The 22,447-nt window shown below is 40.7% G+C and overlaps 1 protein-coding gene and 1 pseudogene across 1 annotated transcript in view; both read right to left on the bottom strand.

Annotated features, from left to right (window-relative positions):
* Nucleotides 1–22,447, bottom strand: part of LOC107509998 (guanylate cyclase soluble subunit beta-2) — a 70,696-nt gene that overhangs the window by 39,757 nt on the left and 8,492 nt on the right. The window contains exons 3-4 of the mRNA XM_016143069.2: nt 15,389–15,483; nt 2,725–2,885 (exon numbers count right to left, since the gene is read on the bottom strand). Of these exons, the coding sequence (XP_015998555.2) occupies nt 2,725–2,885; nt 15,389–15,483 (256 nt within the window). The remainder of the gene's footprint in view (nt 1–2,724; nt 2,886–15,388; nt 15,484–22,447) is intronic.
* On the bottom strand, nt 1,185–1,303 carry LOC118609592 (annotated as a pseudogene).

The raw sequence follows: 22,447 nt of genomic DNA, 5'->3' as shown, positions 1-22,447 counted from the left end.
TTTATATCCAAACTTTATATAGTGGAGAAAATCACAGAAGGGCTAAAATGAAAATTGACAGGCTTCTGAGACCATCTCCACTAGGCCTCTTCCCAGAGACACCTCTCCAAGTATGTGCTTTTAATTCTTCTGCTCAGTGTCCCCAACTCTCTAAATAATATCATTAGTTATTTATTTATTAATTAAAATAAGGCTTTATAAAAGTGGAGAATTTGGGCAAAGGGAAAATAATGAGATGCAGACCAGAGGATGGTCTTGGAAACAGAAACACTTGATGTTGGATCCTAGCTCAGCTATCACCACCTGAGCAATCTGTGAGTTACTTGACCTTCCTGGACCTCATCTTTAAAGTGGGATAAGCAAGAGCACCTAAGCTTAGGGGTTAAGAAGATAATTCAATGTTTATAAATTACTTAGCCAAATACCTGCCTCATAAGTAGCATTCAATGAAAGTTAGCTAAAAAAGTAACAAGATTAAAGGCGCAGTTATAACTAGAAATGTATGCCTTAAGGGACTGCCAAATCACTCAAGACAGAAAGTCAGCATTATCTTTTATTTTTACCGAAAGAGACAATCTATAATACTTCGTCCAGTATAGAGTACTACATAGCTATCTGTTATCATTGCGTACATTTTATTTCAACTTGCATATAACAACATTTATGTATTTTATTTATCTCATATGTAAAATATTCTCACTTACCCCCAGAGAAGTTCTATTGCTTCTCTGGTGTTGGTTTTAGCATTAAAGGAATAACAATCAGAGGAAGGGTAGCAAGAATGGGTATAGAAGAAATGAACTCGGGACTTCAAAATCTTGATTCCTTTCACTCTTATCATAAGTGTAACAGTAATACACTAAGAACAATATCTGGAACATAAAAGATATTCCACAGTGTTTTTTATTTAATGAATGAATGGAAGACTATTAATAGCTTCTCCAACACTGACTTAAAATATTAGCCAAATTTTCAGATGAAAGATATGATGTTAAAAATATTATGGAAGAATATCGAAAGTATCTAACTAGATTTCCTTTTTCTGTCTTTTCTTTTTTTTCCTTTTTCTTTCTTTCTTTTCTTTTTTTTGTTTTTTTTTTTTTAGGCAAGGTAACCCTTGGTTGGCCTCACAGATTGCAAGGATCTTGTCAGTTTGCAACCCCTTAATATATATATATTTTTTACACTTATAGCACCTGGTCTTCCTAGGTGGTCTCCCATCTAGGTACTAACCAGGCCTGACCCTGTTCAGCTTCCAAGATCAGATGGGATCGGGCTTGTTCAGGGTGGCATGGCCATAGATGATTTTTTATATCCTAACTGTAGAACTTTAACTAAGAAATTTGAAAGGAGGTTGCCATACAAATTATCATGATTTTAAAACTAGCCAAATTGAACAGAAAAAAGAAAAGGAAAGAAAGTTATTAAAAATGGAATGCCTTTTCTGGACTGATTACAATGCTAGGGACATTTGCATGTTATCTTTTTAAATCTACACATCACTATGAGGTAGGATTATTTTCCCTATATTTATTCCTTTTTCTGTCTGTGAGTGTCTAATACCCAAGAAAGTTCTTGGCACATAGTAGGTGCTGAATACATATTTATTAAATAAATAAGTGAAAAAAATTAGGTCCAGAGAGGGCAAATAAGTCATCTGGGACCACCAGCCAGTAAGTCACAGCATCTGACCCCCTAGCCAGGTCTCTTTGCACTCCCTCTATTCTTAAGTCATTCACATGACAACAACAGAGCCGACACAACTATTCAACTTTTTTGAAGTCAATCAAAGTTTCCAAGCCTCTTATTCTGTATCTGAAAACTGAAGGAATAAGTTACCCATTTAACATCTATAAGGGTACACTATGGTTCATGAGGCATTTTAGCATATATTGTATCCTCACGATAATCTTTTTAAAGGTGATTATGAGCATTAAAAACAGAAATGCTGAAGAAAGTTTACTAAACTATAAAGGGCCATCAAAATAAATATAAACATTATTTTATATGAAATAATGAATTATTATTATAATATTTGTAAATGCCAATTCACCTTTTCAATAAAGCATTTTCTTTTCTAAAACAGAAAGAGGAGTCTAAGCATTTGAATTTCCAGTGATCTCTACAAACAAACAAACATTAAAAATAGAGAGTGAACTCCAGAAGGACATATCCCAATAGGGAAATTAGTTTCCTAACACCTCAGACAGTCACCCCATGGGTTAATCAGAGTTGGATGGTGTCCGATTCTGGCTCTTGGCCCTGTCAAGTCTTTCCTTCTGATACATGAATAAATGAATCTGGCTGCAGAAGCTGTTTATCAGCTCTATCCAGGCCAGGAAACCTGAGGAGAGATTTTGCAAATCCACTGAAACCTATTTCCCAGCCTTTGTTTCCGCTGTAATCAATCTTCCAGATTTAATTCCAAACGCACACCAGCCCCATCAGAACAGGCCATCCTCCATCACAAAACTGGCATTTCCAGTTTGCCCTTCTTTGCTGTTGGCCTTTTTGTAAAAGCGACCAATGGGTATTCATTTGCCATTTCTTTTCCCAAGGGACCCCTCAGTCCACTGACATCAGGCACCAAGGATTCCACAGGTCCCTTGCAACTGCCCTCCTCCCGCTTTTGGGGGAGGTAGGGAGATGGCCCCGAATGGTTCAGAATGACTACACACATTTGCTTCCTCTCATGGCCACAAAGACCAGACTCAAGCACCTTACCTTATAAGAGAGTGCGAGGTAACTGTGGAGGGCATCTAGGTTTTCAATAAATTCCGTGATATTTCCTCCCAGTGTTCGTAACATCCTGTCATAGCCAGACTTCTTACAGAATTTGAAGAAGTATTCTCCAAAGAGTTTCAAGATGGCTTCCATGGAGACACCTGAGGAATCCAAAGCAGACCCCCAAAGTAAAAGCACCTGCAAGTGTTTGTTCTCAGTTGGGTGGTTTTCATTTATTTTCAAAGAGTTCAATGCCTGGCTATGTCATGCATTACTAACCTTCTCTCTAAAAGATGCTTTGTTTTCCTCACCAGTAAAATGATAGTGATAACATTTATCTCGCAAGGCACCCAGTGCGGCCCTGTCATTTGGCAGGTGCTCATTAAACATAAGTTCCCTCTAACTCTGCTCCAGGCTTTTCCATGACCCCCATGGCAAAAGTTTCTCTGCAGAAATTCCTCTGCAGAAGAGGATGCAGAGTTACATATCTTTGTGACGGCCGAATCTGGAATGAGGGTCTCTCTGGCATGGGGGTGTATGGCCTCTACAATCTGTCCTAATTACTCTAGTTATCTTTAAATACAACGGCCTTCAACCAGGATACAAAATTTCCTCTGAGAAATAACTAATCCTACAATTAGAAAAAAATACCAACAAACTTATATTATCCTGATTTACCCAAAAGATAACACCAAATGCTTGCAATGACTTCCCCTTTCTCTTCCTTTCCACAGCCTGGTCTCCCTTGGAGGTGCAATTTCCTCCATTCATCCTCCATAAAGATTTCTCTCAATATTTCATGTCACACTGAATCTTCTCTTCCTAAGTGTTGCATTTTTCTTTTCTTCCTAACTGTAGGATAATTCTAAAGGGCAGTGACTTTGTTCTAAACTTTCCTGTACTATACACAAAGAGGAAGCACTTGATAATTTGGGGAGGTGGATTTACAGCATTCTTGGGGTTGCTGCCCCTGTCTGTGCTGTTGGAATAGACAGTGTGCCATTGTTTACTTTGTGGTGAGACAACTAGTAATTTTAAAGAATGTTTTTAAATATCTAAAGCACACATCAATTAATGTTATTTTACTCAATGCTTGCCAAAACCTTATAAGACAGAAAATCTTATCATGTCCCCTTTTTGACAGGTGAGCCCACTAAAGATGAGAATCATCTTAGTGAATTGACCCAAATCACAGAATGGCATTGGCTCTAACTCTAACTTTGGTTCTGTTTCTACCATATCCCACATCCTCTGGAGTAGCAGAGAGAGAGGAACAAGGTGTCTCCTCTAAGGTGGGGACTGCTTATGGGCTTTCATCATTGACACGGGAGACAGGGCTCCATCCATGCTGGTAGCCTGGAGCCTCTGTGAGAAAACATTCTCTTATTTACATGGTGTGGTGATTCATGGTAAGTCCTGGGGTCTGGGGGGAGGTCTGGAAAGCCTAGGCTGATGGGATGGATACCTGCCAGACTCACAATCACCAGAATCCTTGGTGCTCTGACCAGGTCTGGAATTCACAGCAAGGGGCTTTTAGGTCACTTGAGCAATCTACAATGAATTCCTACAGAGATGGCAGGGGATCAGAGGAGATCTTTCCAGCTTCTACTTGCTTCCTAAGATGGTCTGAGCAGCAGAATCCATATAGCTTATTGTCCGCAGCCAAACTGATGGACAGATAATCATTTTGTATTCTGAGCAGGACAGAGTCCCCAATGAGTTATTCTGGTCTTGTCAGAGATGAATTATACATATGTCCCAACAATGTGTTAGCCAGGTCTTCTGAATCTAGACAAAGCTCAGGACAGTAGGTGGGCAGTAGTAATGACCTGTGTTAATTTCCTCGGTTGAGTTCTCTGTTGTGGGTCCATCCCCAGCTGAATGAAGGCAGGCCTGTCAATAATAGGAATCAAGAGCCACCTGCTGATCCCCACGGGAACTAAGATTCATTCTACACCAGTCCTTTTTAATGCTTGTGAGTCCCTGGAAGAAGAACTCCTGAAAAGTACATGGACAGATGTGGAATGTTCCTTTATCTTTCCTTCTTTTACCCCTCCTTTCTTAGAAAAATCCAGCCTGTTCAGGCTGAGGTGGAAAAAACAGCTGTGTTGTGCATCCCAAAGGCTGGAGCTCTGAGCAGGTGCATCCTGTTACCTGCCAGGAAAGCACAGATCCCAGAGGCCTCCTTTCTCCCAGGGACCTATCTCAGGAGCACTGGGCTGTCTGCAAGCCAAGAAAAGTGACAGTGGTGGCCTTGTGTAAAAAGGGTGCCTGCTTGACTTTTTAAAAAATTTGATAAACCTACAAAAATCCATGAAGTCGCTTGTTTCAGACCCTGGTTATTCTGTTTCTGCATGCCCAGCTCCTCCATCACTGGGAAAGGCTGTCTGGCTGACAGCCCGACTGTTTCTTGAACACAGATCTTGGGTTTGGGTGTCGTGTTTTCCATCCGTGCTGGGTTTGGGGCTTCTTCTAGGATTCTTGGTTGAGAATGTTTGTCTAGCAGAGGACAAAGGTCCCTATTTAAAACCAATACCTACATTGTGTTGTTATACAGTTTCACTTCAATGAGCTTAGTATTCCATGAGTTCTCTAGTCACAAGAAGTCAAGGATGTATAGGAAATGGCAGGGAAATGCAGAAGACGACTAAACACAAGTTCTAGGTGCCTTAACATGCTTTTTGATAGTGCAAAGGAGAATCTACAGAATTCTATCTTTTGTGTAGCAAATAAGGGAAAGTAAGGAAATATGCATCCATCTGCTTATTTGTGTAAAGTTAAACACAAGAAGGATAAACCAGGGGCTATTGAGATTGGTTACCTACCAAGCATTAGTGGGAATAAGGTGGAAAGTTTAGAAAAACTGGGCTGTGGGGACGGGGAACTGACACGGCTCTGAGCCTCAGTTCTGGTTGAGGATATTGTATTAATGATTCCTGTACTGATAGAAAAGAAATAAGATCAGGGAAAACCCTAAGATGAAATACAGACAGAAACAGATTAATAGAACAGTATTTCAACAGAACACTTTTGAATAACCTAATTACCCAGGAAAAAATTAACCCAGTAATATTTGAACATAGTATTCTGACCGCTTTGTCCTCACATTAAAGACAGAAATAACTTTAAATAAATATTTAACTGTAACTAGCAGTCTTAGCTTAGGGTTAGCAATTCAGAAACAGCTTTCTGAACATTCAAGGATTTAAGCATATCAGTAAATATTAAATAAATGTATTGTGAATAATGGGAACCAGGTTTCCCATTGTATGAGACTAAAATTACAGTTATGGAAAGGAGAAGAACAGAGTGAAATCTGTGCCGTGCATTAGAAAGGCCACCTTAATAATACCACGAGGCTGATAATAGTTTTAGATAAATAAATGGAGAGAGAGATAGAAAGAAAGATAAATAGATAGATAGATAATAGATAGATAGATAGATAGATAGATAGATAGATAGATAGATGTGTGTGTATTTGTGTGTGTGTACGTGTGTGTATTTTGAGAGTTTTTTGGAGAAATAGCAAATTTCAGGACTGGATCGGTGAAAAGATGAGATAAGTTTATAATATCTTGTCATTCCAGAAAGCAAAAAAGTGACCAAAGAATGATGGAGACATGTTAAAAGGACACAGGGCCACCTTGGAGAGGCTGCCACTAGCTAAATCTTGGAGAACTTGACTATTAAAATAAATAATGAAAGAAAAGAATTTCAACCTATTTTTAAAATAAGACTTGAGAGTTCACATTGATATAAATAAGTAAATTGGGGAGAGGGGAAAATTCTTCCCTATAGTAGAAATCCAATAAATAAATGTAAAAATAATGATATACTTAGAAAATTACCATTTGACCATCATTGCAATTACTGAGTCAGACGAGAATCATCAATGAATACCAAAACTATGGAAGTTGGAGTTTGAGAAACAACAAGGTATTCACATAGTCTAAACATATCTTCTTACAAGTTACTAATTACAGAGGGGGAAAGAGTAACTTTACAGTGAAAAACCTGGTAGATTCCACCTTAACCAAGAGGTCAACGTTAACACCAATAAGGAGACAAATTGACATAATATACCTCCTGATACAATAAACTGAAAAAGACAAAACATCACTTCTGTGGTCTTCCTGCCCCCCCAAAAAACATAACCTGAATTGAATCAGAAGGATGTATCACATAATTCTGTTTGAGGGGCATTCTACAAAGTAGCTGACCAAAACTTTCCAAAGATAGCAATATTACGAAGGACAAAGAAAGACTCAGAAACTGTTCCAGACTACAGAAGACTGAAGAAACATAATGACAATTGATATGATCCAGGGTTTTCTTTTGTTCTAAAGGATATCACGGGAACAATCAGAAAACCTTCAATAAAGGATTAGATAACAGCACTGTACCAATGTCCATTTCCTGAGCGGGATAGTTGTACTGTAGTTACGTAAGAGAACTTTTAGGGATAAAGAGACATCATGTCTTTATCAAACTACCGATTCAGAAAAAAAAGTATTATAGGTATAGATATAGAAAGAAGGATAGAGCCAATATGGTAAAATGTTAACATTTGCGGGGAATACAGATGAGAAGTATATGGGGATTCTTTGTGCTATTCTTGCAAACCCTCTGTAAGTTTGAAATTATGTCAAAGTAAAAAGTTTTTGCTGATTGTCCTGAAAAGACCTTAGGAAATCTAATATAATAAGACCACAACAACCACATTTATTCATAGCCAGCTGAGATACGGCTGGATCCTGGGCCTCTGTAATATTATGAATTTTGTTAGGTATAATAAGGGCATTCTGATTGTTTTTAAATATCATGTTAGAGACTCATACTGAAATATTTATAAGTAAAATTAGGGGGAACCTGAGATTTGCTTTAAGAAATTCCAGAAAAAACAAAACCAGAAAAGTGTAGAGGCACCAGAGAGATGAAACAAGACTGGCAAAATATCAATGATTTTTATTATCAAGCTGGGCGAAGGATTGGTGGGCTTCAACATGCAATTCTGTCTACTTTTGTGTATGTGTGAAACATTCTATTAAAAAGTGCTTGTTTAAATAGGATACTTTTTTGTTGGCAGGAAAATAATTGCCACAAAGTGTCTATGCTTGGCTTCCCAGGAGAGGTATAGAAACTTCTAAGAAGCTCTTCAGGTAGAATGACGTATAAAGTCAAACTTTCTGATTTGACAAGGTTGGCTCTTCAGTGTCACTAGAAAATATCTACTTTTTGCTGGCTCACATCTCAAGGAACTGGAAACAGCAGAGGTGGGCTACCTAGCACAGGGGGAAAAGATGCCTGCTAAGCCCTGAGTAAGGGCAGGCGGGCAGATGAATGCCACGGAGCCACAGCTGCCTGTGCTAGGCCCCCTGGACAAAGGGTCTGTTCAGGGCTGAACTTCCCAAGCCCCCTGACCACTTTGCTTCACCCAGGTACAGGCAACGAGAAATATTCCTCATGGTAACCCACTTCAGGCACCCAGAAAAGCATGTGCTCTTACACAAAACAGGGAAATGCATGCCATACATTTTAGAACGTTTTCTATTGGAAGTGGGTAATTTTTTTTCAAAGCTTTTGTATCCAAAGGAATAAACTTCAGATATCTGGGGAAAAAAGCCATTTATCTAGACTACTCCCCTTCTCAAATGCTCTCATGTAAGCCAGGATTGAAATAATGGATGGGGAAATCTTTTGTGAATAGAAGAAAGAAGTTTAAGAAAAGTAGAGGAACAGCAACCCATGTTGATAGCAGAGGTCACAAGAAGGAACAGACTCTACATTGGGAGGGTTGGGTTCCAGGTGTAGCAACAAGTTTATCAGGACATAAAGGGGGAAAAAGCTCAGGAATGAGTAAGGCAACTCAGGTGGGAGGGCCTCTGCAGTGAGAAGCCTGGTAGATAAGCCGCCAGCCTCCTGGCTAACTCTGGGACAGAGAGGTCAGTCTAACCAGGGACCAGAGCACAGGGGCATAAATCTACTGATGGGGTTCTGAAGATGGACAGGGTGAAGGAGCTTCTTTGATGAGTACCCACTGTATTAACCACTTTGCTCAAATTATTGGATACAGTCTGTAGAACAACCCTCTGAGGTATGTGCTATAGGTATCTTTGTTGTTTTACCAATGGGGAACTTGCCCAGGTGACATTATTAGGAGATCCTACATGAGGAGGCTCACGCAGGTCTGTCTGATTCCAAAGCTAGAGAACACGTACCCCCCAGGCAGCTGCTCCTCCAGTCCAGGCTTTAGCACTAGCCCCCAAGTCAGAACACCTGAGTTCAACTTTCCATTTTTCAGTTGGTCGCATGGTTTGGGTTACTTATCCCACCTCAGAGGGTTATAGTAGAGATCAAATATTCTAATGCCTGATTTCAGGACTTTGTAAGTTTTAGGCTGTTCCTCTTATTTTTAAAGAAGCGGGTGCTTGTTGGCATTTGCTGATAGCTAACTGTTGAAATGCATTTAACTATTGGTTTCTTAGCAAGCAAAGTCAAGACGGACACAGCTGTGCCAAATGGCTGTTGCATGTTGTCACTTCAGATCACTAATAACCCACTTACACACTAAGTAGGCACTTATTCACATACAGAACAATTCCTTATGCAATGCTCAACCTGCCATCTGGTCCCAGCCCGAATTATGCTAATTAGAAAGCACAAAGCTGTGCAGTGGCAGAGAGGTCTGGAAAAGTCCCAGCGATGGCTGAAAGGTAGGAAATGGCATCCCAGAGCCCACTCGGAAGGCGAAGCATGGACTGTGGCACCTGAGTGTGAGTTTGTTTGTTGTTGTTGTTGTTTTTCTTTTTGTTGTTATTGTTGTTTTATATAAGGGAGAAATTAGCCCTAACTGACCAGAGTATTTTGTTAAACAGTGACATGCTTTTAATGTCCTTCTGTCAAACTTCCCTCCAGCAGGGCTTCTTCTCTCTGACTCGAGGGAGATGATAGATGATAGATAGATAATAGATAGATAGATAGATAGATAGATAGATAGATAGACAGATAGACAGACAGACAGACAGATGATAGTGTCAGAGGGACACAGAGAAAAAGAGACACAGAGACAGAGGCCACACAGCCCAAGTTCCAGGACTGTCCTGATTTCAAGTCCCATGTATGTGTTTACCTGATTTTAAATCTCAGGTTTTATTTGAAAAATGCACTTACCATACTTATATACCCTTTCAGATATAGGCCAACACATTTAATTGAGATAAACAACAAGAAGAAAATACTCTGATTTTTCAAAGCTAGACAGAGAGAAATCACAGAGATATGCTTTGGCTTTAGATAGAAAGGTAATATGGATCAGCCCATACACTGGTCTATAAACTTGTTGCTGCCTCCCCGTGCATCAGTTGGTTTGGAACTATGAATGCATTAGGGCAAGCATGTGATGGCAACTGTCTGCTAAAGGTACTGCCGCACTATGCAGTGTTCACAATCACGTAGTTACAGAAATGGCTTGGGGATGATATTAGACATATGTAGGATTTCTTTCTGGAGATCTAAAAACTTATTAAAGTTTTCTGTACAAGTCTGTTCAGGTTGTCATAACGAAACTGTGCAGTGGTGGTTTAACAACAAAAAATCTATTGTCTCGCAATTCTAAAGACTAGAAGTTCAAGATCGAAGTGCCAGCACAGTTGAGTTCCAACGAGAGCACTTCCTGGCTTCTTGCTGTGTCTTCACGTGGCTGGGGTGTAGGGGAGAGGGAGCACGCACTCTCTGGTGTGTCTTCCTGCAAGGGAACTAATCTTGTTACCACCCTCATGACCACAACTAAATCATATTGAGTGTTAGGGTTTCAACATATGAATTTGGGAGGGAGGGATGGGAAAGACATAATTCAGTGCATAATAGTTCTTAAGTAAGATCAGATTTTTTAAATTGTGAAAAAGATCTATATGTTAAAGTCCTTTTTCTAGAGCATGAGATGACAAAACATTTTTGGTAAGGGGCAGACAGTAAACATTTTCAGTTTTGTGGTCATATGGTCTCCATCACAGCTACGCAATTCTGCCATTATAGTGCAAAAGCAGCCACAGACAATAGGCATAGCTGTGTTCCCATAAAACTTTATTTTCAAAAACAGGCAAGGGGCAAGATTTGGCCAATTGGCTGTATGTGATTTGCTGACTACTACTCAGAGGGCCCAGAACATTATTTTATAGCAGTCATTCAAGGTAAAAGGCAAAGCGTGTCACTACTTTTAAGAGACAACAGCCAGAGGTACAAAGTATAGAAATGCCCCTGCCTCCCCTTTAGAGCTACCATTCCGTTAATATCACCTGCAAAGTAACCTGCATATTGTTAATTTGATTTAGTTTATTTCTTCCCATGACCCTTTGCAGTAAGTATTATTCCCCTTTTGAGAAGGGGATCAACTCTCAGTGAAATTCTATCACTGGCCCAAGGTCACACAGCTGACATGACAGAACAGGATCTGACCCGCATTGCTCATTCTAGAATGAGGACAGATACCCTTTGGCAGAAGGCTCAGAACCAAACTGAGACAGCGTGATGTAGCCATGGCCTCCTGCTGCTGGGATCTTGTAAAATAAAGTCAAGAAAAGACTGAAAGTGGGCTTCATTCCACCACCCAGTCTAAATGTTTTTGCTCTTTTATTTTCTAAACTTTGTCAAAACTCTAGCCTTTCAGGTCAAGTGTCAACAGTCACGTCTCAGTACAGAATTCCCAGCTAAAGATTTTTATTCTTTCTCTGGAGGGAAAGTAATTGGAAGCTCCTTCGACTTCTCTGGAAGAAAGGAGATAAAATGCAAAGATTCAGGCTTGCCTGTGGGCTAGCAGCTCTCATGCAAAATCCAGAACTGCAGGTTTAAAAAGCAAGGTTTAAGCATAAACCAGAAAAGCTCTGGCAGGTGTTAAACCTGAAGGCTGAGAGGTAGGGCTCCAATGCCATGCTATGTGGAGCAGGAAGGCTGCTACTTAGGGGCTCAGCTGAGTATGGTATGAGGTGCGGGCGAGTGGCACAGCGCTACAAAGAGCACAACTTGGGGTCCGACCCCTGCATAAAATTCCACTCTACCTGCTGTTTGATAGCCCGGGCTCTACATGAACCTAGCCTCCATCCCTGGCATCAGCCATAGGGGTGACAAAATGGTCTGGAGGCCCCTAAACCGGCTGGACAGGGAAGGAGTGGGGTTTGCAGGTACCACTGATACTCCCTAGGTCCTGGCCCACCCTTATCCTGGAAAATCTCTCTGTATGGCTCTTTGGAAGGTGAATGGGCAGGGGGATTCCCACCTGTGATTTTCTGGAGGCCATAAGAGCCCTGTCTGCAAACTTTCTGTGTCCAACCTCTAAGGGTCACACTGGCTTCAGAAAGCATTGAGAGACATTGTTGCTCTTGGAGCTTGAGTTCCAGAAGCTGTAGGAACAAAGGAATGTTTCTCTCTCTGTGCCTTAGTTCTGGTCTCAGACATGACCTTGTCTAGGTCTATTAAGAGATCCAGGTGCTAAGTGACCATAAGCACATCTAGTTGGATGTTAACAACAAGCTGGTACTCTAGATTCCTCCTAGCTCTAATTGCTATCATCCTGCCAGCCCTCGTCGGCATCTCTGGCCCCTACTTGGCTCTATGGCTTCAAGACAGACCAGAGTGTCCTGATGAACTAGAAGCAGCATGGTGACCGCCACTTGCTGAAGATCTGTTGATGACCACACATGGCCAGCTTCCTAAGCTTCAATGACTTCCCTCTCCAGGCTCTGCTGGGACTTGGGGCTCCTCCCAGACGCAGATGCCTGGATGGTTTTCTGCATCCAGGAGATGACCAGAAACATGAGAAGAGACACAGGTGTCAAATTGCTATGTGAAAATAAAACAAAAAGCCTCTTTTCTATTGGATCTAGGTGCATGGGGTCAATTCTGGCACATTTTTTTTTTTTTAATCAGAGGGAAGGGAAATAAGCTTTATGCCTTACCCAACACAGACAAGTTACAACACTGCTGGATTCTGGAGAAGCCACCTGGCCCAGCGGGCTTAGCATTAGCTAGCTGCCCTGGTGTGTTCTCAAGCACACCTGGCGGGCCAGTAATTGTGTGCCTGGGCTGGCTTTAACCTGTAATGGTTTCAGGTGGAGCTCCTGAGGACAGCAGGCCAATTTACTGGTCCTTTAAAGACATCGTGAAAATCAGCTGGAAAACACAGCCCCACCCACCCGGGCCTCTGCAGGCTGCACAGAAACCAGCATACAGGCCCTGAGCCCCCAGTCCTCCCTAGTGTCCACCTGCAATGATCTCTAACTGCTGTCGTGCCATGACCCAAAGCCAAGTTGCCTGTGAGGAATCAGCAAAGGAAGTTCAACTGGGACCAAAAGAGGCATCTTTGTCAAAGAGCCTAGAAGTGCCAGGGAAATTCTTCTGCTTCCTGCTGCAGTCCCCTGGAGCCTGGGTCAGTGAGGCCGCCCACCCTCCTACCTCTCCAGGCCCCAGCTCATTGTGTGCTCAGGGTTGGTGAAAAGCATAAAGAAGAGTATACTGCATCGTGTCCCCCTCAAAATCCATGTCCACCTTATTTGGAACATCCAAATGTCACCTTATTTTGAAATGGGGTCTTTGCAGATTGAGCTAGTTAAATAAAGATAAATTCATGCGGGATTATGATGGGCCCTAAATCGAATGACGCGTCCTCATAAGAAGGCTGCTTGAAGGCACACAGAGGTTGTGTGAAGATGGAGGCAGAGATGGGAGTGAGGCAGCAGTAAGCCAAGGAATGTTGGCTACCACCAGAAGCCAGGAGAGAGTTGTGGGACTGGTTTTCCCTCAGAGCCTCCAGAAGACATTAACCCTGCTGACAACTTCTGGCCCCCACAACTGTGAGGGAATACATTTCTGTTATTTGAAGCCACCCAATTAGTTATCCTTGGTTGTGACAGCCCTAGGAAATTAATACAGAGGGAAGGAAGGAAGAAAATACTTTTGAGAGCTTATTACATACCAGATACCACATTTGATATATTCATGCATATTATCTCATTTAATCCTCAAAACAACTCTGAAGGGTAGATACTATTTTCATTTGACCAATGTAAAAAATTTGACTGAGTAAATAACTTTCCTGGGTCATTAAACTAGAAAGAGGCAGAGCTTAATTCTCTCTTTTTCCTGTTCCTCTTCCCCATAGAGCCTAAGAAGTGGGCAAGTTAATATAATAAACCTTCTTTTGCTGATACACCCATGGGAGAAAACATCCTGGTATTACATGTTCCTTATAAGTAGAACCATCCACACATGGTCCTATAAATGGCATTTCATTGTCTGTGTAGATCAGAAGATGTTCCACGGCCCAGCAGATGGGGAGAAAGGACGTTGGCTCCCTATGAAGCACACCATGTCCATTTCCAAATAAACACGAGTGCAGTTGGCTTAACACAATTCTCGATGCTGTTCTTCCTGACACCCAGAGGTAATCATGACTATCCATTTCAAAGTGATTGCAACATTTTTCAAAGCCAACATCAAGGCCAAACATAACGAGAGTGGTATAATTGGTGAAACACAGTGATGCTCATAATTTTTGTCTGCAAGAAGCCTTGAGCTACTCTAATAGAAAGGATTGTATATGAGCCCTGTAATGGGTTAAACAGTGCCCCTCGAAAATTCATGACCACCCAGAACCTATGAATGTGACCTTATTTGGAAACTGGGTCTTTGTAGATGTAATCACATTAAAACAAGGTCATACTTGATTAGAATGAGCCCTAAATTCAATATAACTTTGGTCTTTATAAGAAGAGGACAATTTGAACATAGAGATGTAGACACCCAAGAAGAAGACAGACAGAAAAAGAGATTGGACTTATGCTGTACCAGAAACAACTGAGAACACCACAACCTGAGGAGGAAAGATTCTTCCCTGGAGCCTTCATGGGGAGCATGGCCTTGCCAACAACTTGATTTTGGACTTCTAGTCCCTTGAACGATGAGAGAAGAAACTTCTGTTGTTTTAAGCCACTCAGTTTGTGGTACAGTCAATTCTCATTGTTTTTAGATTCCATATTTGCAGATTTACCTACTGGCTAACATCTATTTGGGACCCTAAAATCAATACTCACAGAGTTCATGGTCATTCATGGACATGCACAAAGCAAGAAAAATTTGAGTTGCCCAATATTTATGTTTCTAGCTAAGGTTAAACAAGGTGATGCACTGTGTTCTTGTTTCAGTTCTCATGCCATAAACAAGTGTCTATTAGTGGTACATGTTTGCATTTTCCTACTTTTTGTTGTCGATGCCACTCTTTCAAATGCCCCAAGCACACTAAAGTACTGTCTAGTGTTCTTCAGTGCACGAAGGTTGTGATGTGCTTTACAAAGAAAATATGTACGTTAGATAAACTTCATTCAGGCATGAGCTGTTGACTGTGAGTCCAGTGTTAACGAATAACAATATGTAAGGGATCTTTAAACAGGAACACACACAAAACAAGGTTATATATTTATAAGCTGATGAAAGTGTTGTGCCCAGAGGGTCCCAGGAACCTAGCTCTATATTTCCTCTAAGAGCAATGGCTCAGCATTTGCTAATTCAGGGTTCACTAAGACTTTATAGGACAGAACTACTCTGCACAATGAAAATTGATTGTACTTTTTTTTTGGCACCCCTGAGAAACCAAACAAGCCCTCTTCATACCCACCCAGAACCTTGCATGCCTCTTGGACGAGCTTAATGGTGATGAGGTCGTCATATACTGTGTATGTCATGAAGGCATCTTGCACTTCAGCAGAAGCTCTGAAAGATAAACCAAGGTGTAATGAAAAACCAGCAACTGGAGCTTTGTCCCAAGAATTTATTCACTGACTCAGCAACATATAACATAGGAAAAACAGTTCTAATCATAAGGAATGGGAGGCAGTGGGGTATTTGGAGTGTTTGGGGGTCAACTCCTCCAAGAAGTCTTCCCTGGAACCCAGCTTGGGCCAAGAGCTCCTTTCTCAGGTACCCACAGTAGGCTCTGTGTTTTCCCAACTTGTGTCAAGATTGTCGGTCTTACCCCCTAGACTGGGATCCTTGAGCATGGGCATTGGGATGTATTTTTATCTTTGAACCCCCATTCCCCCTCCACCCCCCAGCAAGATGTGCTGTGCTTGGCACATGTCAGGAACCTAAAACTTGGTAGTGAACTTGGAACTCAGTGGTCATGGAGCTTTGTTCTCTGAAGCAGGTAGAGCTGCTGCTTGAGAATCTCACTGTTTTACAGTGTGGTTGGCTGTGTTACAAGAGTTACTGGTAGACTTTGGTCTTGCAACAGTTAAGCAAACCTGGTGAAAAGAGGCTTAACCTGGGCATCAGAAAGCTTACACTCTTGGTCCTCGTGTGACCCATGAACCTGTAGTTAGCAGTACAGTCAACCCAGAAGGAAGGAGGCTGGGCAGGGAACGCTTCCCTGAGAAAGGCAGCTTTAACTGAGACCGAAGGATGGGTGGGCAAAGAAGGATGTGCTGGACAGAGAGCACAGGGTCCCAGGCAGCAGAGAGGAAGAACAGAGGAAATACAAAACATCCGAGTTTATCCCAGAACACATCACAGAATACCAGAATTGAGAAAATTGTAAAATTTCCCAACTGTCCCATTTCCCACCCTATACTATCTCTGACTGCTGATCTTCCCATTGCCTCCCGAGTGCTTCCAGTGACAAGAAGCACATTCATTTACAGACTGTTCCCTTTGATAGAAAGTCCTTTCTTAGGCTGAACTGAAACCAAGGAGACAACACATTATTTCTGACCATCCTTTTCACTGTTGAGAAAACTGATGTTCAGAGAAGTTCAGTGTCTCGCCAGGATCACTCAGTTGACAAGTGAAGGCTCTGGACTCCGAGTGCTGTACCTCACACAACTCCCGTATTTTGTCACTGCAGTTTCACCGATTGACCCTCGTTCTGCCCTCTGGGGAAACTCAGGCCAGGCTGTCCCCACCTCCAGACACCAAGCCCTCTGACATTGAATATCCCTATTCATTCTTAAGTCTTTATTTTTTCTTGGCGAAACACTGCTTTATCTTTCTGAAATTCATCTCCCTCACTGTAAAGTGGGGTAATAATATTAGTCACACATTCTGACAGGAATATTGATAAAGATAAAATAGGATAACTGGCATGAAAGAGCTCAGAGGAAGTGAGAAGCGCACACATAGGCAAGAAGGAACTTCGATAATGATGACGCCGCATGGTATATTGAGGTGGCCAAGGCTGGGAGTCAGGAGACTGTGGTTCCAGGCCTATGCCTGACACAAATGAGCTTCCCCTCTCCAGGCCTCAATTTCTCAATAAAGAAAGTGGTTGGTAAGATCACCGTTCTTCAACCTTTTTTAAAATTTATGTTCCCCCTCCTTACACATACATTCACTGGGGATGCTCAAACAGCCTTAGGGGCTCTGTCCCCACAATTGGATATCACTGAACCACATGCTCTCTAAGATCTGCTGTTTGGGTCCATGTCTGTACAGGGACATCTAAGCATCGTCAGATGCAGGTGACCAGAGGAGCTGGATGTGGGCCTGAGCAGACGGAAGATGCAGTTAACCACTATCGTGCAGTTAAGTGGGATGCTCTCGTCATGCTGGCATTACCCTCCACCCACCGCCCCGGGGCCTGTGGGCCTGTGTGACAACGTGTGCCCTCCTTCTGTGCCTACAAGCAAAATAGAAACATGGTGGGCAAGACCCAAGTTTAAACTTGACATGTTGTCATAATTTGTTGTGAAGGCCCCAGAAGGATTATATCATCTCCAGGACCCTTGGAAACATAACAAACTCTGTGGCACTCCTCAGGCCTCTGGTGGGACCACCCATTCGTCCCCGTCTGGGGTTGGCAGCCTCTTCTTTCCTGTAAGCTGAACTGATAATACTTCAGTGTCAAATATTTATTTGGTTTGTATATATGTTGCACGTTTCTGGAATGCCAGACAAGCCCAGACTGTTATGATTACACAGGATTGTCAGCCTTGTTTATTGATCTCCATGATCTTGCATGTAACACTTCCTACAGAGTCAGTGCACACTTATGTATATAGTCATTCAAACAGTTTCACTGGAACAATATGTTCATCGAGATTAAAAAAAAAAGAAACCACTGATACCTTTCTAATGAGATAACAAAGCCTATGAATAAAAGGAAGAGAAGAAAAGAAAAATGAACATCAGCAAGCATTTTGAAGAGATTGGGAGTTGGAAAAGCAACAAATATGGGAAATAAAGAAAGAGTTTGACGTTTCCAGATCACAAAAAGAGGAGTGACTTATGTAACATGAAAAATGCTGACCACATAGGTGGTCATATTTACCCATAGTCAGAAGATGTGATGGATCTATATTTAACTGGAACAGTCAGGCATTAAATATATGTTCTTCTTTAATTAGATCCTAGTGATACCCAAAATATCTGGGCAGGAAACCAAGAGTAGGCTGCCTGGTCCAGAATAACTTGGGGAGCAAAATAAACATACAGATTCCTGGGCCCTGGAGCTGGTGTCTGGAAATCTATATATTTTTAACCACTGTCTCTGGTTTAAAAATCACTGCTCAGAACTTTCAAGATTTAATCTGGCAAAGCAACAGATTAAAAATTATAGATCTTACATTGTTCATTACTAAACTGATGTAATGGTTTCTAAGAGTCTGAGGTGAGCCATTAAACCCACAGGAAAAAGAAATAGCACTTTGTATCAAGTTACAGGCCAAGAAAGTGGATCAGTCCCAAGCCATGAGTAATCACTCCTTCAAAAGCTCCCTTCTGGTAGATGGGTAATTCATATAACAAAGTTGTGTGTCACTGTGTGGCTCAAGGTGCAGTTGGGGAAGGTGAGGTCCTGACAGCGGAAGGGCTTGTCCTGCTGTTATGACCATCTGGTATTTAGAAGAAACACCAACCATCATTCTAGCCAGTCCTTCAGCGGGCTTCTTCAGCGCCCCCAAGCCTTTTATGATAAAGCCCTTACTTCTTGTTTGTCACATACAGTCCTCCACCTGCACTTTCCTCCTCTCGCCTCTAGCCATCTCCCCATCCATTCTACTCAAAGTCCCAGAGACTGGCCATGCCAGTTCCTTCCTTTTTACCTTCCCACGACTCTCCTCCCTCTTAGCTGGATAACTTTTGTTCCTTTTTCCAAGCTCAGACTAAAAATCACTGACACTGATTTTTCTGAGCCACAGTCAGAGTCAGGTGTCCCTCCTCTGAGCCCTCGAGCCTGCCCAAATTTACCTGTCTTAGTTCTGGCTGCACATATAACCTTTGTTTTACCTGTCCACATGCTTCTTAGACTAGAGACCCAAAGGTCAGAAAAATGTCATTTGATTTGATTTTATGTCTTGAATACCTAGCATTGTAACTGGCACACAACAGAAACCCGATAGATGTTTATAAGAGAATTTAGGAGATATGAGAGACCTAACTTGACAGAGGCTTACGTGTTCACTGTGTGTGAATAAAGAAATCTGGAAGTGAATCCTGGCTCTTCCACAATCAAGCTGGATGACTGGGAACAAATCTCACTATGCCTTCATCGTTTCATCTTTTTACAATAATCATATTGGGTCAGGTCAATGTTTCCATGGAGATTTTGAGGTACAACCTTCCCCTAACCTCCCCTCAGCCAATACATGATGTGATTTGCTGAGAAAGTCACTGGCACTTAAACCAACAGTTCTCAAGGTACGTTCATGGAACCCCTTGGGTCCTTAAGATGCTTTTAGGTGTCCTTGAGATCACAATCACTTTCATCATAAAGACAGTATTTGCCTTTTTTACTGATTGACACTGTGCTAATTGTGCAAAAGCACTGGTGGTTAAAACTATTGGTCCTTAGCATGAACCAAGGCAGTGGCACTAATCTGTACCAAGCAGGCATTGTATTCTTCATTGCCACACATTTGCAGTTAATAAAAAATGCCAATTTCACTTCAGATTGTCCTTATGAAGCAGCAAAGTTGTCAACTTCACTAAGTCTTGGCCTTGAGTACACACCTTTTGAACGATCTGTATAAGGAAAGGGAAGTCCTGCACACAGATGTGCAGATGGTCACCTCAAGGAAAAGCACTTTTACAGTTGTTTTTGTGAGCTGAATTAGCCCCATTTTTCATGGAACATCATTTCTGTTTGAAAGAATCACTGACAGATGAACAACTGTTGCTCAGACTTTGATATTTGGCAGACAATTTAAAAAAAAAAAAAAAAGATTGCTTGTCATTCAAGAAAAATAACTGACAGAATTTGTCGTTGATGATAAAACCCAAGCTTTTGAGTGAAATCGAAATTTTGTAAAACTTTCATATGCTACTGTGATCTCATTAGCTTTCCAGTTCTTAGAGACTTTGATGCAATTGTGGTGATATCAACATTGTATATTGTATATTTGATATTGTATAATGTATTATGTCAATAGTAACAAAATCTCTGTGATTCAGTGAGCCAATATTTTCCAGATCACTAGTGAGTGATAGTACTGAATGATGGTAAAGATTTATTTCCAAGTGTAACACAGGCCACAGGATTTTTATGTAACAGAATATGAAAAAGGTCATTGATGTGGTTTCACACTCAACATTGTAACGGATTTTTTTAAAAACTACCACTGTTAGAGCTTTCATAAGGTTTAAATGACTCTCCACTATCTAAAGTATTAAAGTACTTCCTTTTTCTTTATTTTCTCCATATATTTCAATAAAAAACCACAGATTACAACAGAGTATAGAAAGTAGAATCCTGCTATCTTCTAGTAAGTCAAACATTAAACAGATTTGTAATAATGTAAAACAGTCATTCTTCTTGCTAATTTTTTATTTGGATGATAGTTATTTTTATAAAATATAAAATGTTATATTATTTATATAAAATATAAATATGTTATTTATAAAATATAAAATGTTTTATTATTTATATAAAATATAAAATGTTATTTATGCTGATATGTAATAGATATATTATTGTTATTTTGGATGAATTAATAAATAACCACTTTTTAAATTTCTCAGCTTTGATTTCTAACATAGTGAATACTAATAGATAAAAGCTCTTCGGGGGTCCTCAATAATTTTTAAGAGCAAAAAGACTTTTTAAATCCAGAAAGTTTCGAGAATTTCTAATTTAAACTCAGCGTGAATCGGATTTGCTTTGTGAGCTAATGAAGTTATGGATTCTGAGACAGAAGCCCTGCCCAGCTCCCTCCAGTGTGGAGTCATCCCTAGCCAGGGTGAAGGGGCCAGCCACCCTGTGTACCCTGATGGTGGTCCTGGGTGCTTGTGGGAAGGACAACAGGCCACCCAGCTCCCAGAGCCACCTCTTCTTGGTGATCCCAACAAGCACCCAGACTCTAATGTGACCCCTTACAAAGGAGAGGCTGCAGTTTTCTGATTCCCAGAGAACTTGCCCTTAAACAGCAGTGGGAGGGTGAGGCAGAGAGGTGAGACATGTTAGAGGGAGATTAAGGGTTGGTGTCCTCCTAGGACTTGCCACCAGGAAACACGCACACCTCTATAAAAAATAAATAAAAAATAAAAAATAAAAATAACAAAAACCTGTGGAGAAAGTTATAGATGTACAGAAAGAAATCTATCTAAGCTATCAGTAAAAAATATATATATATATATAATTAAAACAATTTTCAGCCAGCCATGTTAGGAGAATGTTCATTCTATTCTCTGTATGGAAAAGTGATCTCATTAAATTGTCATATGAATGAGTACACCAAGAACAGCCAAAGATGCAGGGGAAAACATCTTAAAAGTGGGAGAGATAACTAATTAATGACAGTAATAACAAAGAAATGTTACCTTTAGCTCTTTTGATATTTATGTTATCTGTTGGGTTTTTAAATCACGTTTTTAGCTAAATTTTTACTTGTAATTTTATATTCTTTTTAAAAAAGAGGCTCTCCAAATTATATAAGTTCAAACCTTATAATATTAGTTTCTATTCCTGCTAAATTATATTCCATATATTCCCACTAAACAAAACTATTTGTCAAGCTTTACTTTCAATGGCCTTTATTAGAAAAACAATTTTATTGTTGCAATATTCAATACATTCTTTAAAATGTTGCAATATTTAATACATTCTTTAAAAATTTCCTAAGCTCTGGGATTTTCTGATATGATCTTTTGGGGAGCAAGTCCCCCATTGAGATATCCTAGCCAAGTGGATTTCTCAGGGCTCTTCTAGTTCTGATGACCTATGATTTTAGGTACTCAGAAAATTAACAAACACACTCATGGCCAGGGATGGAGTGAGAGTGGAGAGACAGGTAGCATTTCCCAATAAAAATTACAAAATAGAAACTCTCTGCTTTCGGCAACTTTTTAACTAGACTTTATTTATGGAAAAGTAGAAAACTTGGAGGGAGCAGGTGCTTTCAGCCTCTAGGGAAGGGGTAAGAGGCATGGTGAGTCAATGGAAAGGAAGAAGTATAGCAGAAAGAGGATAAATAAGAACCATCCTTTTCTGGCTCAAATCATTTTTCAGTGTACTGTAAGGGATGCTCTTTAAGATGTCAGAATGTTAAAAGCATTTCTCATTGAGTAAGAACAAAAATCCCAAGAATGTCTAGGGAGGGATCCTTGAACTTTTTAGGTTATAGAGCTCTTGGGGATTCTGATGAATGCCAGGGACCCTCTCTCCAGAAAATACTTGTAGACATATGTGTACATTTTCATAGATTTCAGAGGTTCCAGACCTTCTGAAACCCATCCATAAACCTCTGGG

Source organism: Rousettus aegyptiacus, unplaced genomic scaffold, assembly GCF_014176215.1.
Source record: "Rousettus aegyptiacus isolate mRouAeg1 unplaced genomic scaffold, mRouAeg1.p scaffold_m13_p_11, whole genome shotgun sequence".
In the NCBI taxonomy this organism is placed as follows: domain Eukaryota; kingdom Metazoa; phylum Chordata; class Mammalia; order Chiroptera; family Pteropodidae; genus Rousettus; species Rousettus aegyptiacus.
This window is presented reverse-complemented; position numbering and strand designations above follow the sequence as displayed.